We start from the raw sequence: 14,836 nt of genomic DNA on the forward strand, positions 1-14,836 counted from the left end.
CAAAAGAATATTTTCAGTGAACGAGCGTTTTCAGTTCATATGACTTCAACCAGTAGATGTCGGTAATGCGCATTGAAGCTGGTGCCACCTCGCCGTAAAACAAAACGAAGAAGAAAATGACGTCACTTCCTGTTCACGAAGGAGTCGTGAATTGCATTTTCCGTTCCGCAACTGAACGGATCTGTGAGGGAACGAGTGAGTGATTTGCATTTCCAGTTCATCGCGAGAACGGACGGATCAGTGAGGGAACGAGTCCCGACTTTGCCGTTCGCGAACTCGCGAGTCAACGAGTGAACTGCCTTCCCGTGCATCAACGGATCAGTCATTGAATGTGTTGCGTCTCCCTCCTGGCGTCAACTATGTAAGCCAGAATGTCGATTTACGATTTGCCAAGCAAAGAAAGAACCACTCACTGAAACGCCACTTCTTTAATTCGCGTTTTCTCCAAGCTAACGGCTAACTTTATTGCATGAAGGGATGCGCCGTTATGCAACAACGGGGAGATGATGCTTCTTTTTGGGTAGTCTTGATTTTAGAACACTTGTAGTTTTTAAATAACGTGTATGCATATATAGGCCTAAATATTGTTATCCAATATATCTACTGCAATTTCACATTAGATTGCTGGTTTGAAATTTACTTTTATTATTATTATTATTATTTATTATTGTTATTATTTTAACAAACATTAAAACCTGTTAAAACTTGTCTGGTGTTTTTATTCCTTTTTATTTTTTTGGGCATGAAAACAAAAATCTGTCATTTGGTTGACTGCTTTATATGACAATATGTATGTGTTTTACGTTGTGTAATATGTGTTGGTGTCCCCCAAAATAAAGAGCAAGTAGTCCAATACACATTCTTGACACGTACAAAAAATGCATAAAGTTTGACGTCACAGATCAACCAGCCAATCAGGAGGTGGGGGTGAGGGCGGGTGTGGCACTTTTCACTTTCAGTTCAGCTTTGGCCATGATTATTCCCTAATGAAGTGGCCTGTTATTAGGTACACTTGAAAATGGCGGCATACCTAATGGAGTGTCCGTGTGACGTCACGGATCAAACAGCCAATCAGAAAGTGGGGGTGAGGGCGGGTGTGGCACTGTTCACTTTCAGTTAAGCTTTGGCCATGATTTTTCCCTAATAAAGTGGCCTGTTATTAGGTACACTTGAAAATGGCGGTGTACCTAATGGAGTGTCCAAGTGACGTCACAGATCAAGCAGCCAATCAGAAAGTGGGGGTGAGGGCGGGTGTGGCATTTTTCACTTAATCCAGGGGTGTCGACCTCCAGTCCCCCAGGGGCCGCGTTCCAATATGTTTTCCAAGTGACCCTCGTTAAGCGCAGGTGCGTGAAAACTTTTAGCCACTTTCACGTTCAAAAAGAGCTAAAAGTTTTCACGCACCTGCACTTAACGAGGGAATCACACGGACACTCCATTAGGTACACCGCCATTTTCAAGTGTACATAATAACAGGCCACTTTATTAGGGAAATATCATGGTCAAAGGTCACAGGTGTCAAGCTCTAGTCCCCTGGGCCGCGTTCCAACATGTTTTCCAAGTGACCCTCGTTAAGCGCAGGTGCGTGAAAACTTTTAGCCACTTTCACGTTCAAAAAGAGCTAAAAGTTTTCACGCACCTGCACTTAACGAGGGAACCACACGGACACTCCATTAGGTACACCGCCATTTTCAAGTGTACCTAATAACAGGCCACTTTATTAGGGCAATATCATGGTCAAAGGTCACAGGTGTCAAGCTCTAGTCCGCTGGGCCGCGTTCCAACATGTTTTCCAAGTGACCCTCGTTAAGCGCAGGTGCGTGAAAACTTTTAGCCACTTTCACGTTCAAAAAGAGCTAAAAGTTTTCACGCACCTGCACTTAACGAGGGAACCACACGGACACTCCATTAGGTACACCGCCATTTTCAAGTGTACCTAATAACAGGCCACTTTATTAGGGCAATATCATGGTCAAAGGTCACACGTGTCAAGCTCTAGTCCGCTGGGCCGCGTTCCAACATGTTTTCCAAGTGACCCTCGTTAAGCGCAGGTGCGTGAAAACTTTTAGCCACTTTCACGTTCAAAAAGAGCTAAAAGTTTTCACGCACCTGCACTTAACGAGGGAATCACACGGACACTCCATTAGGTACACCGCCATTTTCAAGTGTACCTAATAACAGGCCACTTTATTAGGGAAATAGCATGGTCAAAGGTCACACGTGTCAAGCTCTAGTCCTTGGGGCCGCATTCCAACATGTTTTCCAAGATAATACAGTGGCCACTTTATTAGGGAAATATCATGGTCAAAGGTCACAGGTGTCAAGCTCTAGCCCTTGGGGCCGCATTCCAACATGTTTTCCAAGATAATAAGTGGCCACTTTATTCGGTACACTTGAAAATGGCGGTGTACCTAATGGAGTGTCCATGTGGTTCCCTCGTTAAGCGCAGGTGCGTGAAAACTTTTAGCTCTTTTTGAACGTGAAAGTGGCTAAAAGTTTTCACGCAGGTGCGCTTAACGAGGGAATCACACGGACACTCCATTAGGTACACCGCCATTTTCAAGTGTACCTAATAATAGGCCACTTTATTAGGGCAATAGCATGGTCAAAGGTCACAGGTGTCAAGCTCTAGTCCTTGGGGCCGCATTCCAACATGTTTTCCAAGATAATACAGTGGCCACTTTATTAGGGAAATATCATGGTCAAAGGTCACAGGTGTCAAGCTCTAGTCCTTGGGGCCGCATTCCAACATGTTTTCCAAGATAATAAGTGGCCACTTTATTCGGTACACTTGAAAATGGCGGTGTACCTAATGGAGTGTCCATGTGGTTCCCTCGTTAAGCGCAGGTGCGTGAAAACTTTTAGCTCTTTTTGAACGTGAAAGTGGCTAAAAGTTTTCACGCAGGTGCGCTTAACGAGGGAATCACACGAACACTCCATTAGGTACACCGCCATTTTCAAGTGTACCTAATAATAGGCCACTTTATTAGGGAAATAGCATGGTCAAAGGTCACAGGTGTCAAGCTCTAGTCTTTGGGGCCGCATTCCAACATGTTTTCCAAGATAATACAGTGGCCACTTTATTAGGGAAATATCATGGTCAAAGGTCACAGGTGTCAAGCTCTAGTCCTTGGGGCCGCATTCCAACATGTTTTCCAAGATAATAAAGTGGCCTGTTATTAGGTACACTTGAAAATGGCGGTGTACCTAATGGAGTGTCCATGTGATTCCCTCGTTAAGCGCAGGTGCGTGAAAACTTTTAGCTCTTTTTGAACGTGAAAGTGGCTAAAAGTTTTCACGCAGGTGCGCTTAACGAGGGAATCACACGGACACTCCATTAGGTACACTTGGAAAACATATTGTAACACGGCCCCGAGGACTAGAGCTTGACACCTGTGAGCTTTGACCATGATATTTCCCTAATAAAGTGGCCTGTTATTAGGTACACTTGAAAATTCTAAAGATTCAGTTCACTTAAAAGAACTGGTATGCACATCACCATTGGGTGGGACAGACACAGCCAAGTAAATACGCCCTCTACTGGCTAAATGCGGCATGTCCCTACAGATGACGTCATGGTGTGCCCTTCCCCAGGGGGCGCTCCAACGCCTCACAAGGAAATTCGTGGAGGTTTTGACGACCAGACGTGCTCTTCCTGGTCCAACACAGAGTCCTCCAAACCAAGTCAGAAACATTCAGGAACACACGCACATGACATTCCAGAACATTCTTGGATCAAAACAACAACCAGAAAAAGAAAACATGTCAACAAATTCCATGATCGTGAAGCTCTGGAAGGTCCAAGTTGTAGCTCGAGGTGATTGGCTCAATGGAGCTCCAAGTCTGGGTTGTGTTTTGGTTCTTTCGGGTGTAAAACTTCTGCATGCAGCCCAAAAGTGCTGATGGGGGCTGAAGGTCCAAATATAATCCGAAGGTGTCTCCTCACACCCTCCGGCGGCCCCACCAGAAGGTTAAAGTTAGATTGCGGTGGAAACCTTAGAACCTTGGCAGAGCAGCACCATGTAAGGAGCCACGACCCAAGTACATTTTTGTCACAGATGGAGAAGGAGCAAGAACTGGAATATACAAAAGTCACACAGACCAAATTACACAATGACGTTTTCACATTTTGTAGTTCACGCAAGAAAAACACAAATCCAATTTTTTCTTGGTCAAGCCGGAGCGCCTGGGCTTGCTCAAGCTTTTCCTTGTTATTGTTGTTTGCGAGGCTGCGCTTCACACTGCAGCCTGCAGGGGGCAGCAGAGGCTGTTAAATGTCAAGGAAGGCTCGCGAAGGCCCCTCCGTCATCAAATTGGACCAACGGGACGCCGCGAAAAGTCTCAAGGACCAAAATTGAACCGGAAGGCGGCCATTTTGGTGGACCTGCCTTTTTTAGGCAACGTGGTACACATTAGGGAGCGTCAATGACATCATAACACTAAATGACATTGGAATCTTTTCTTGAATGGACGCCATAACTATGTATAAAAAATTAATATATATATTTAAAAATAAAAAAATAAAATTCTCATTCTTAAAAATAAAATAAATACAAATAAATTCTTATTGCTGCTGTTCAGAAAAGACATGACTAGAAATGGACCCAAGATTGAAAAGTTTATTGCAAAAAATGGAGGAGGAGCCATTGATGGATGTTCAAGGAAAGCAAAGAAGGGCCTTAGGAAGCCTCAAACATCTTCTTCCTGTCGGCTTTTTCTTCAACGTTCTTCCGCCAGTCGCCCACCGCCTCGATGGGCTGAACGCACACACACACACGCGCGCGCGCGCAAGCAGACGTTGAAAATAACATTGAGGTGGCGATGGAGAGGATGATGACGACGATGATGTGCTTCTCACCTCCTCCTTGACCTCCTTCTTGACCTGCTTGAGGTTGGCCCTGAGCTCCATGTTGACGGTGTGCTTGGAGCCCAGCAGCGCTTTGAGCATGGAGTCGGCCGACATGCGCACCTTCTTCAGGGCCGGCTTCTTCACGCCTCGCAGCTCCACCACCTTTATCTGCAGGTCCTCGATCTGGGCGCCAGGCGCGAGTCAGGCGGCTTGCGGCGCTCCCTCCGCCTCCCTCAGCTTACCTCCTTGTTGGTCTTGTTGACTTTGGCCTCGGCGTCGTAGCGCTCTTCGTCAATCTTGTCGATGGCGGCGTTCAATTTCCTGCACAGCTCCTGAGAGCGACAAAGCTCGACTCAACTTTTTTGTTCCCGGACGACGCTAGGCTAGCCTAACGCCTTTGCCTCACCATGAGCGCGGCTTGGTCACCGCACGTGTTGGGGGCGGGGCAATGCTCCGTCATGTACGCTTCCTTCTGCTCGGCCAAGGTTTTCTTCTCATCCTCCAGCCAGGTGAAAGCGATCTGCAGGATCACACTCTGCAACATTCAAGAACAAGTAAAGTTCAGAGCAAATGACGGCCAGCAAAATGAAATCATTTGAGTCCCAAAAAAAAAAATAAAAAATGTTGTCACCTTGAGGTGATGCCTGCGGCTGGAAGTCATTTTCTTCCTGCCGAAAGAGAAACATTCAAGAATCAAGGCGGCGGACGCAAGACAGCGTCCGAGCGAGAGTGGCGGGCAGCAGCCATGACGGGACTCACTCCGACATGTTGGCGCCGTGCCGTATCTCAGCAGCTGCACACCACAAGACGGACGGAAAGGAAAGGAGAGAAGAAGCGTGAAACTTGACGCAAGGCAAAGTGCTGACTTCAGCACCGGCTTGATGGACCGCGGCATTTCGGGAAGGCGCGGCCAGGATGCCCGGGAGCAGGTGACACGTCAGGCCAAAAAGATTTTGCGGTCGGGCCGCTTTTGGTCCGTCCAATTGGAAGCAATCAATAAACGTGTCCCGAGAGATTCCAAAAGTTCTCCGGGAGCAGAAAGGCCCTGAATCTCTCCAGACTTCAACAAAAAGCCTTTCGTTTTGAAAATAGGCTCGTCCCCAAAAAAATAATTAAAAAAATGGACTTTGACTTCTTTGGAGAGCTTCTTTGAAAACTGGGGAAAGTCAACCCAAGTCTAAAAGAATGCCTCCGCAAAAATGAAGGCATTCGAGTTGCATTAAATAAATAAATACAGCGGCTTGTTCCATCCTCAAAAAGCCTCGCTGGTGTTTCCCCAAAGCAGAACAAACACAATCGGCCAGTGGCGGACCTGACTCGCGTTTGCGGGGCGGAGGCTGGCGCCGGCACAACTCACCTGAGGAGGAAGAGAAGAGAAGAGGAGCAGGAAGTGGAGCCGCTGCCAAGGCGGCCGTATTTATAAGCGGCCCACGCAGAGCGGCGCAGGACCTAGAAGGCGGCCAGAAGGCGGCCAGGAGGCGGCCAGGAGGCGGCCAGAATGCGGCCGTCCCGCTTATGGAAGCGCATTCTCGCCAATGGGCCCGCCGGCTTCTGAAATACAAGCCGAGGGGCCCCGCCCGTGTGCGGCTCAGCTGACGCCGCAAAAGTCAAGAAAGGAGGAGGCAAACCTGGCATTTCCCGGGATTTCAACTTGCAGCATACTTGAAAGCCGTGGAGACCTTCTGCCCCCATTTGAACGGCTTCACATTTCAATCTTATTTGAACTTCATCCTTTCCAAATGGATACGTTTTGGACGTCATGCAATATAAAGTAGTGCATGGTCATAAAAGTTTGACATATTTATTGGTTTGCGTTTTAGGAGGTCTCAAACATCTTCTTCCTGTCAGCCTTGTCCTCGATGTTCTTGCGCCAGTCGCCGACCGCCTCTGTGGGCTAAAGGGGGGCAACAACACGGCAGACACAACATGCGCGTCGTCAGCAGGCTAACCCTAGCAGGCCAACTGTAGCAGGCTAACCCTAGCAGGCTAACCTTAGCCTTAGCTAGCAGTTTTGCCGGTGTGAAATGAAAGCAAATTGAATCAGAGTTGTTGCTGACTGACCTCCTCCTTGATCTCCTTCTTGACCTGCTTGAGGTTGGACCTGAGGTCCATGGTGGTCTTGTGCTTGCCTCCCAGCAGGGCCTGCAACATGGCGTCGGCCGACATGCGCACCTTCTTCAGCGCCGGCTTCTTGACGCCCGCCAGCTCCACCACCTTCAGCTTCAGGTCCTGGATCTGAACCCAAGGCGTCGCCACAGTTAGCGAGCGAGTCAAGTCGAGGTCACAGCAAATTGGGTCACCCACCTCAATGTCCATCTTTTGCACTTTGGCTTCGATGTCGTAGCGAGTGTCGTCGATCTTGTCGATATTCGAGTGAATCTTCTTGCAGATGTCCTGAGAGGATTCCAAAACGTGAGCGCTAACACTATTCAATTTTGCTTTATCTTACCAGCAGGCTGGCCATGTCTCCGCTGAGGTCCGGTTTGGGGCAGGCCTCGGCCATGTGGGCCTCCTTGGCCACCTCCAAGTCTTTCTTCTCCTGCTCGATCCAATTGAATGCGATCTGAAGCATCAAACTCTGCGGCACAATTCCATTCACCGCTATGGTTAGCACCGTTAGCGTCATGAGCATGGTCAACATGGTGTTAATATCACCTTCAGATGATGTCGGCGACTGGACGTTAGCTTCTTCCTGCGACGGGAAGTTGGCATGAGCTCAAATTTGCCATCACAAAAAGTCAATTATTATGATGAGATCATTCAAATTGCAAAAGATTAACAACTGCATCTCAATGAAAGTTATTTTAAAAGCTCTGGGAAAAGTCCTATGGATGAAAAAGTTATTCAAAAAGTGGTTTCAAATAGCTTTATTCTAAATTTAATTCAATTTAAATTTAAGTTATTTCATAATTGTTGTAAGAAATTTACAATAACAAAACAAAAAACTAAATCAAAAAGTTTGAAAAAATTATTTCCCCAGAGGTGGCCTAAAAACAAAACATTTCAAATCAAAATCCATCGACGTACAACAGTCATGACCACTGAGCTATTTTTGTGTCCTTTTCGATGAACGTTGATTTCTACAATGGTTTGTCCCAAAAAAATTAAAAAATCATGCAAGAGGAAGTGCGACTCACTCAGACATGGTGGCTGCTCTTGTCGTTCAGCGTCTGTTCAAGAAAAAACAAACTGGCCGCTCAGAGAATGGGAAGCCCCCCCCCCCCCCCCCAACTTTGCACCTGCGACCTCAAAACAGCTAATTTGGGTAGTGCAACATCACAATCCACACCCTGTCAAAGGTCACCGAGACAGCCGGACAACATGGCGGCCAACACACCCACACACACACACACGCCGTGGCCATTAACACCAACACACACACACAATAACAGAATAACGCACAAGCACGCATATACACAAACCTGAATACACATTCAAACACACTCTCACAAAAACATTAACACGCATCCTGACTGAAGGGACAAACAGTCCCAATTCAAGTTCCAAAAATCAAAACAACAAACACACAAATAAAAACGAATGAAAAATGCTCCTTAGCATGGGAAGGCGTTTGAAAATGGAAGCAAATCTCCAAATGCTAACCTGTCGCTCGCTCGCTCGCTCGCTTGCTTCCCGCAGGTCGGCGTGACGACTGGACTGGGGGAGATGACGAAGAGGAGGAGGATGAAGAGGAGGCCACAACAGGAAGTAGGCGGTGAAGAGCCAGATTAAAAAAGAAGCGTTTATGGACGCTCGGCAGCAAAGTCAGCGAATGGTGACAGCGGCGTCGGGTGGGCGGGCCCGGCGACACGCTGCGCCACCGCCGCCGGCCATCTTTGGATCGGCCCATGGTCAACGCCGCCCTCGCAACAACCGAAAAGGATGTCGCACGTCGGACCCGAGGGATGAAGTAGCTCGGCTAGGACGAGGGGGATGGATTGGTCCGAGCTGTAACAAAATGAGAAGCAGAAAAGGCTGAATGTGCAATCCTCTTTGATCCTGCTTTTGAGCCTGACAAAAAATGGCACCATTGAAAGATGACCGATGCATAACATCACGATAACTTTAACTGGTTTATTTGGAGGGCATTACACACAGATGGATTGATGACGCAAAAAATGGTGTCGTTTTGGCAGGGGTCGTCTGGCACATAATAACCCCGCCTCGAGTGGAAAGGGAGTTATTCAAAACTTGGGGGTGAGATGTGGCGTTTCTCTGAAACTTGGTCGTAGGAGCAACGCAAAAGAAAATAAGAACAAAATGACACCTCATAAGTGGGAAAATTCCCAAGTCGAGGTGCCACTGGGGCTGTTAGCATTAGCGCTAGCATGCGACGGCCTGTAGGCTTCAAAGCTCTCGATAGAAGCTTGCAGCTACAAAAACGTCAAGTCACGCAAAATGATCATTTCATAAAGTTAAAAAAAGTAGGAAAATAATAATAAAAATGATTAGGTCCTACCTTTAATGTGAAATGTTTTTCCTCTCCTTCACAGCAACTGGAAAGACAAACACATGACACAACTCAACATTTAAACACGAAAAGTCAATTGGTTGAAAATGAATCACAAAAAAATAAGACTTACCGTCTTCATGAGGTCTGCTGAAGATGTGGGAAATGTATCCATAGTGATGTTTTTTTTTTTGTCCAGGGTTCCTTACTTTATTTGGAGGAATTACAATTGAAGCTTGAGAAATCAGCGGACCTGACGTCATGACTAGAAGCAGGAAGAGCTCTAGCGACGTCGTGTGGTCGAAACTGCCAATTACATTCAATTACACGTCACACGCCATTTATGGTTAACCTTTAAAAAGGTACTACAATAATTATTTTATTAATCAAATGAATGAACGAATAAATAAATAAATAATTCAGAACACTATTCTTTCTTGTCATGAGAATGTTGAAACATTATAATTTTTCTAAATAAAAGAAAATTGAGAATGATGGCGTACCTATTTAAATTGCCACTAAATCTGTTTTAAGTGGGATTTTTCCGTCATTTTCTTTTTCTTTAAAAGTTTAATCAAAGAAAAAAAACTGTGTTCTGCAATACGTTTGTAAATTATTTTAATTTCAGGATGCGCTTTTAACAACATCAAGTTGTCGTCACAATCAAACGCATCCTGATATTATGATTTAAAAAAAAAAAAGCTCGATATTAAACAGTGTGAAGGCTATGAAGTGTTTGTACAAAGTCACACGGCAGCGTGGCAAGTTTGACTTTGGCAAACATTTAATGAAACAACAAAACCCTTTTTTGATGACAATAAATGTAAAAATGCTTTTTAGGCCGATTCAAACATCTTCTTCCTGTCTGCTTTGTCCTCAATGTTCTTACGCCAGTCGCCCACCGCCTCCGCCGGCTGCACACACACACACACACACACGCACACGCACGCGCACACGGGGTCAGCCCTCACTCTCCGTGTAGTGTCCTCCTTACGTTCTATCTTTTTTCTTTTTCTCTTCTCACATTCCAATTTGCGTGGCTTGCGTACTCACCTCCTCCTTGACTTCCTTGTTGACGGGTTTGAGGTTGGCCCTGAGCTCCATGTTGACGGTGTGCTTGGAGCCCAGCAGCGCTTTGAGCATGGCGTCGGCCGACATGCGCACCTTCTTCAGGGCCGGCTTCTTCACGCCTCGCAGCTCCACCACCTTTATGTGCAGGTCCTCGATCTGCACCAGAGGAGAGGCGACCGACCGGCGCATTAGCTTAGCTTCGGCAGCCACACAAGTGGGATGAGCTAACAGCTAGCGGCCTAGCAGGCTAAACTGGACAATTTGAGAAGAAGAGGAACGCACGCTCACCTCCTTGTCAGCTTTTCCGACTTTGATGGACAAGTCGTACCTCTCTTCGTCCACTTTATCGATGAGGGCGTTCAGCTTCCTGCACGTGTCCTGTCCGCATCATCGGGAGGGGGCATCGTCATGACGCGACATCAACATCGCCATCGAAATGTGACATCGTGCTCATCGAATGACATCGTCAAAACGTGACGTCGTGACGACGTCATCACGCAACATTACTATTGTGTGACATCATCATCATCATCATCACGGGACAAATTTTGTGTAGCGGTGAGCCCACCATGAGCGTGGCCTGGTCCCCGCTGAGACTGGGCCTGGTGCAGGTCTCGGACAAATAGTTCTGCTTGGCCACCACAAGATCTTTCTTCTCCTGCTGGATCCACGTGGAGGCGATGGACAGGATCAAACTCTGCAAGCACGCAAGCAAAGACCTTCACGCACCTCCTCGTAGCTAGCGCCCAAGCGCTAATTTAGCATGCTAGCCTCGCTATGTTAGCGAGTACATCAATTCGACAGTGACAAAGAAAATCTCCTGCTGAATGCAACTTGTCATCAAACAAGTTTCTTTTAAAACCAACTCATCCAAAAAGTCAAAAAGTGACTTTTAAAAGAGTAATCAAGTTACTGTTGAGAGGAACTGGCAAGATAGCAAGGATAGTAAAGCAACTGCAGCGTTGTGTTTACCTTTAAGTGATGCCGGCGGCTGGAGGTCATCTTTTTCCTGAAGAATTTTTATTGGGGGGGGGCAAATAAGTTCATCAATCAATCAATCAATCAATCAATCGATCGATCGATCGATCGATCGATCAATCAATCAATCAATCAATCAGTTTTAAATCTCACAACTTACTCAGACATGTTGCTGGCGTTGAGGGCTGCGGAATGAAGAAGCAAAAGAAGAAGAGCAATTAGCATCAGCAAGCCCAATCTATTTGCAAACTTTGCACTTTATAGCAGCTGGGGGTCATATGTCAAGCGCAATAATCTCTTTAGCCCATGGCGGGAAATTAAATCTCTTGGGGGAATCCACACCGTCCTAAGTCCTTTCACGGAAAAGAATTTGGCGAAGAAAAGCTGCGGCGGCGTCAAACGCGCCAACGCCGAATGCGACGCCGCCTCCTCCACTAAAAATACTGACAAGCTTCAGTTGCCACCAAACCTCAACGGGCATCTTCATCATCCATGTCGTCAACATTTCGCCACAAGTCTCATCCGCTTTTCGCATCAAAAGCTGCCAGAGATCAAATATCGCCGAGGAAAGCCCAGCTGTCCGGCAACAACAACAGCAACTTCCCAAGTCCGGTCCAATCAAATCAACAAAAATAGCAGCAAGAAGAGGAAAAACCTTGCAAAGTATATTGGAAATGGAAAATATAAAAAAACAAACATAAAATATTTTAAAAAAAACAATGAAATATATTTTTAAAAAATGGGCTTGAAAAATAACAAATGTAAAAAATGTGATGTAAATGTAAAAACAAATGGACAAAAATATTTCAACCTTGATTAAAAGCTAGACGATTTCTTAAGGAATGGAAATGGAAATGTAGTCCTTCAAATAAAAGGTGGAAAAATATTATTAAAAATAGATATAATATGTATTTAAAAAACAAACAAAGAAATGTGCAATTGAAAGAGACAAAAAATAGTTCTCAAAAATGCCCTTGAAAAATAAATCGTTTGTAGAATGGGAACACAAAGCGACCCCATCCATTGACTTTGAATACAACGATGTCGTTGTCATCGTCGTGATCGGTGGATTTCCAGCATTTTGGAGAGGAGCGAGTGAATATGAGCAAGATAACATCAAGCATGCAGCGGCAGGAGGCCCAGCGGGGGTCAAGAGGTCGCAACCGGAGGAAGAATCGGCTCACCTGTGCCGAGGAGCGAGAAGAAGAAGAAGAAGAACAAGGAGCAGCAGAGACAGCGCTAAGAATGAATAGGGCTCCGACCTGCCAATTTATACACGGATAGATTTACATAGTGGCCACAAAAGCCCTGTGGCTCCGCCCACTGGTGGAATATCAAGACGCCACGCCGCCTGGGATGAGACCCTCAAGAAACGCGACCCCCTCGGACCGGCCCCCGACGACAAAAGGAGCAGGAGGACGAGGAAGAGGAGGAGGAGGAAGGAGGAGGAAGGCAACAACCCTGATGCTAATGTAGCAGCCTTTCAATTTTTGCAAAATAGCAGGAAAGAACATGTTCACATTTTCTTTAAATTGTCCTATTTTAGGCATACAATGTGGTGAAACGTTTTTTATAGTTGTAGTTATACAACATATTTACAGGTTGCTTTTTAAAAAAACATTTATCATGTTGTGATGAATTTCCTGCGCTTCTTTACTTGATAAAATCAAAAATCATTGCCCCCACTAACATGGCCAACAAATAGGCGTCGTGACAACAACTTACGGCTCATTTTCAAGACATCGACAAGCGAGGAAACCGCCTTCAAATCCCGTCAACATTCCATGTTAGCTCGAACGTGCGTTTCTACCATCTTGGCGCTAATAAGCCATGCTAACAACCGATGCTAACATGTTCTAACAACTTGGAAGGTATTTTAACGCCCCCACTATGAACGGTCAAAAAATGTGAACAATTGGCTTGACCTTTGGCATGCTAGCTTCCCAACTGACTTCCACTATCTTGGTGTCAACAACCTGCAAAAGTATTTAAAGACATGTGAAGCGGAAATAAACATTAACAGCTTCCCGCTTGCGTTTCAGGCGCAAACAGCTACTAGCAGGCCGTGAGATTGTTTCAACCAAGAGGAGCACTGACGGACAACCGAGGCCATGATGGTTAAAGCTCCAAACACGGCAGTGGGCAGAAGAACAGTAGGAGGTAGAAGAACAAAAGATGAGAAAAATCAAGAGGCAGGAGAAGAAAAGCAAGTGGAATGTCATGGCTATAAAAAGCCCGAGGCAGCAGATTTGCGCCGGACTTTCCACCTGGATAACGTTTCCTCATTAATTGCTTGAGCTCAGCTTGCATTGGACGTTGTGGATATTTTTAGCGCACGTTACCGCGTTGGCTTCAGAATCCGGCCTTTTCCAAATGTGCCGGCGACCTGTCTGCAATGAAGTGGAAAGTCATTGACAACCTGTCAACCGGTGGGTGCATTGTTGAAAGTGACACACAAAGCAAGTGGTGACCGTTGTGTTGTATTTGTCCACACATCCTGACACCGAGTCTACCTTTGGCCGCTTCCGCCCTGTCGACCAAGACTGTTGGCGACCAACTGGTCAACATTGCAGGCAGCGAATGGGGTCAAGGTTCACAAGCAAATGTTTTCCATTTCGGTGCCACGGGAGCCTTCGGAATGTTCCCGAGTTGCCGTGTCACTTTACGCCCACAAAACCCGTCGCTTTCGGCGCAGTGTTTGAGACCCCGTTTGCAGCTCGGAGGAACACCAGGTGGCCGCGTAAGCAACTGCATGCAGTGATTCAATCTGACGTGAAAGGGGAAAAGGTGCAGATTGGGGGGGCATCTAGTGGCCGTCTGAGGAAGTGCGGCTTACTCACGTTTTCACGTAGCGTGTTGTTTTAAGATCCATTGCAGGTTTGTGGTGTCACTCAACACCTGCACACCTCAAGGGAACCCAAGTGGCTCATGTTAAATTAGGCCTGCGACATGCCAACGTGTTTAATAGGAGGACTTAAAAAGCATCAGCGGCATGCTTCTAGCGTTTACGATCATCTAAGGCGACACGGTCAAAGGATTATCTATGGCCGACAGGTGGACGGCAACCTTAATGGTTCGTATAATGGGACAGTGTCGAAATCAATGCTCCTCCTTGAAGGAGGTCGTGACTGCGGGTCAACGAGCATGATAAACTTAACCTGCCGATTGGCCTTCTCATTTTACCTTGCAACATGTGATGTCGTTACCTTTTCTAATTTGCACCTCCACATAGAAAACCACAAGAACAACTTCAATCAAAGGCATTTTGGCTAAGCTAATTGCTAACTTAGCCACAGAATTTCAGCAACGACTGTATAACATTTTCAAATCCGAAGCAAAATATATAAACAATCAAATAACAGCTGGACTCAAAATGTCTTCATTAAATGTGTTCAGCTCACAGTTTGCTAATTACTTGGTGTGCTACTCATACAGCAGTTCTTTCACTTTAGCCACTTTTAGCATGATGCTAACATTGCTACCACCAA

General features: G+C 46.1%; 3 protein-coding genes across 6 annotated transcripts; all 3 read right to left on the minus strand.

The window, feature by feature from the left end:
- Nucleotides 1-4,601: 4,601 nt before the first annotated feature.
- LOC148397143 (troponin I, fast skeletal muscle-like) lies at nt 4,602-5,751 on the minus strand. Its single transcript, XM_088378727.1, has 5 exons — nt 5,481-5,751; nt 5,256-5,384; nt 5,092-5,181; nt 4,859-5,032; nt 4,602-4,757 (listed from the first exon to the last, which is right to left on the minus strand). The coding sequence occupies exons 1-5, from the start codon at nt 5,742-5,744 to the stop codon at nt 4,680-4,682; spliced, it is 735 nt and encodes a 244-aa protein (XP_088234853.1). The 5' UTR covers nt 5,745-5,751; the 3' UTR covers nt 4,602-4,679.
- LOC148397144 (troponin I, fast skeletal muscle-like) lies at nt 5,608-9,597 on the minus strand. Of its 3 annotated transcripts, XR_015859057.1 has the most exons (10): nt 9,433-9,596; nt 9,309-9,345; nt 8,453-8,797; nt 7,987-8,019; nt 7,505-7,541; nt 7,299-7,427; nt 7,154-7,243; nt 6,911-7,084; nt 6,207-6,743; nt 5,608-5,642 (listed from the first exon to the last, which is right to left on the minus strand). XR_015859057.1 is itself a non-coding variant. In XM_088378734.1 (9 exons), exons 4-9 carry the CDS (start codon nt 7,992-7,994, stop codon nt 6,666-6,668), a joined length of 516 nt encoding a protein of 171 aa, XP_088234860.1. In that variant the 5' UTR covers nt 7,995-8,022; nt 8,460-8,797; nt 9,309-9,345; nt 9,433-9,597; the 3' UTR covers nt 6,597-6,665. The 3 variants fall into 3 exon arrangements, 2 of the variants coding, with proteins under 2 accessions (XP_088234860.1, XP_088234859.1); XM_088378734.1 differs by lacking the exon at nt 5,608-5,642 and having other exon boundaries at nt 6,597-6,743; nt 7,987-8,022; nt 8,460-8,797; nt 9,433-9,597; XM_088378733.1 differs by lacking the exon at nt 5,608-5,642 and having other exon boundaries at nt 6,597-6,743; nt 7,987-8,022; nt 8,464-8,797.
- A 468-nt stretch (nt 9,598-10,065) lies between these two features.
- LOC148397145 (troponin I, fast skeletal muscle-like) lies at nt 10,066-14,082 on the minus strand. 2 transcript variants are annotated; one of them, XM_088378728.1, is made up of 7 exons: nt 13,862-14,082; nt 11,509-11,533; nt 11,343-11,379; nt 10,939-11,067; nt 10,659-10,748; nt 10,353-10,526; nt 10,066-10,213 (listed from the first exon to the last, which is right to left on the minus strand). In XM_088378728.1, the coding sequence occupies exons 1-7, from the start codon at nt 13,914-13,916 to the stop codon at nt 10,136-10,138; spliced, it is 588 nt and encodes a 195-aa protein (XP_088234854.1). In that variant the 5' UTR covers nt 13,917-14,082; the 3' UTR covers nt 10,066-10,135. The 2 variants fall into 2 exon arrangements, with proteins under 2 accessions (XP_088234854.1, XP_088234855.1); XM_088378729.1 differs by lacking the exon at nt 13,862-14,082 and adding an exon at nt 12,533-12,630.
- Nucleotides 14,083-14,836: the final 754 nt, after the last annotated feature.

The sequence above is a fragment of the Syngnathus floridae genome, chromosome 6 (assembly GCF_059516105.1).
Source record: "Syngnathus floridae isolate MCC-2025c chromosome 6, RoL_Sflo_1.0, whole genome shotgun sequence".
Classification (NCBI taxonomy): Eukaryota; Metazoa; Chordata; class Actinopteri; order Syngnathiformes; family Syngnathidae; genus Syngnathus; species Syngnathus floridae.

What these genes read in the sequence shown, in the direction of transcription:
- LOC148397145 (XM_088378728.1), bottom strand. Translation starts at nt 13,916, where the DNA reads ATGTTGACCAGTTGGTCGCCAACAGTCTTGGTCGACAGGGCGGAAGCG. An exon ending in AACGCCAGCAACATGTCTGA is followed by an intron (nt 11,380 to 11,508) that starts GTAAGTTGTGAG and finishes AAAATTCTTCAG; the next exon opens with GAAAAAGATGACCTCCAGCC. An exon ending in GGGACCAGGCCACGCTCATG is followed by an intron (nt 10,749 to 10,938) that starts GTGGGCTCACCG and finishes TGATGCGGACAG; the next exon opens with GACACGTGCAGGAAGCTGAA.
- LOC148397143 (XM_088378727.1), bottom strand. Translation starts at nt 5,744, where the DNA reads ATGCCGCGGTCCATCAAGCCGGTGCTGAAGTCAGCACTTTGCCTTGCG. An exon ending in GCCGCAGGCATCACCTCAAG is followed by an intron (nt 5,385 to 5,480) that starts GTGACAACATTT and finishes TGAATGTTGCAG; the next exon opens with AGTGTGATCCTGCAGATCGC. An exon ending in AGAAGGAGGTCAAGGAGGAG is followed by an intron (nt 4,758 to 4,858) that starts GTGAGAAGCACA and finishes GTGTGCGTTCAG; the next exon opens with CCCATCGAGGCGGTGGGCGA.
- LOC148397144 (XM_088378734.1), bottom strand. An exon ending in GTCGCCGACATCATCTGAAG is followed by an intron (nt 7,428 to 7,504) that starts GTGATATTAACA and finishes ATTGTGCCGCAG; the next exon opens with AGTTTGATGCTTCAGATCGC. An exon ending in TGCAAAAGATGGACATTGAG is followed by an intron (nt 7,085 to 7,153) that starts GTGGGTGACCCA and finishes CCTTGGGTTCAG; the next exon opens with ATCCAGGACCTGAAGCTGAA.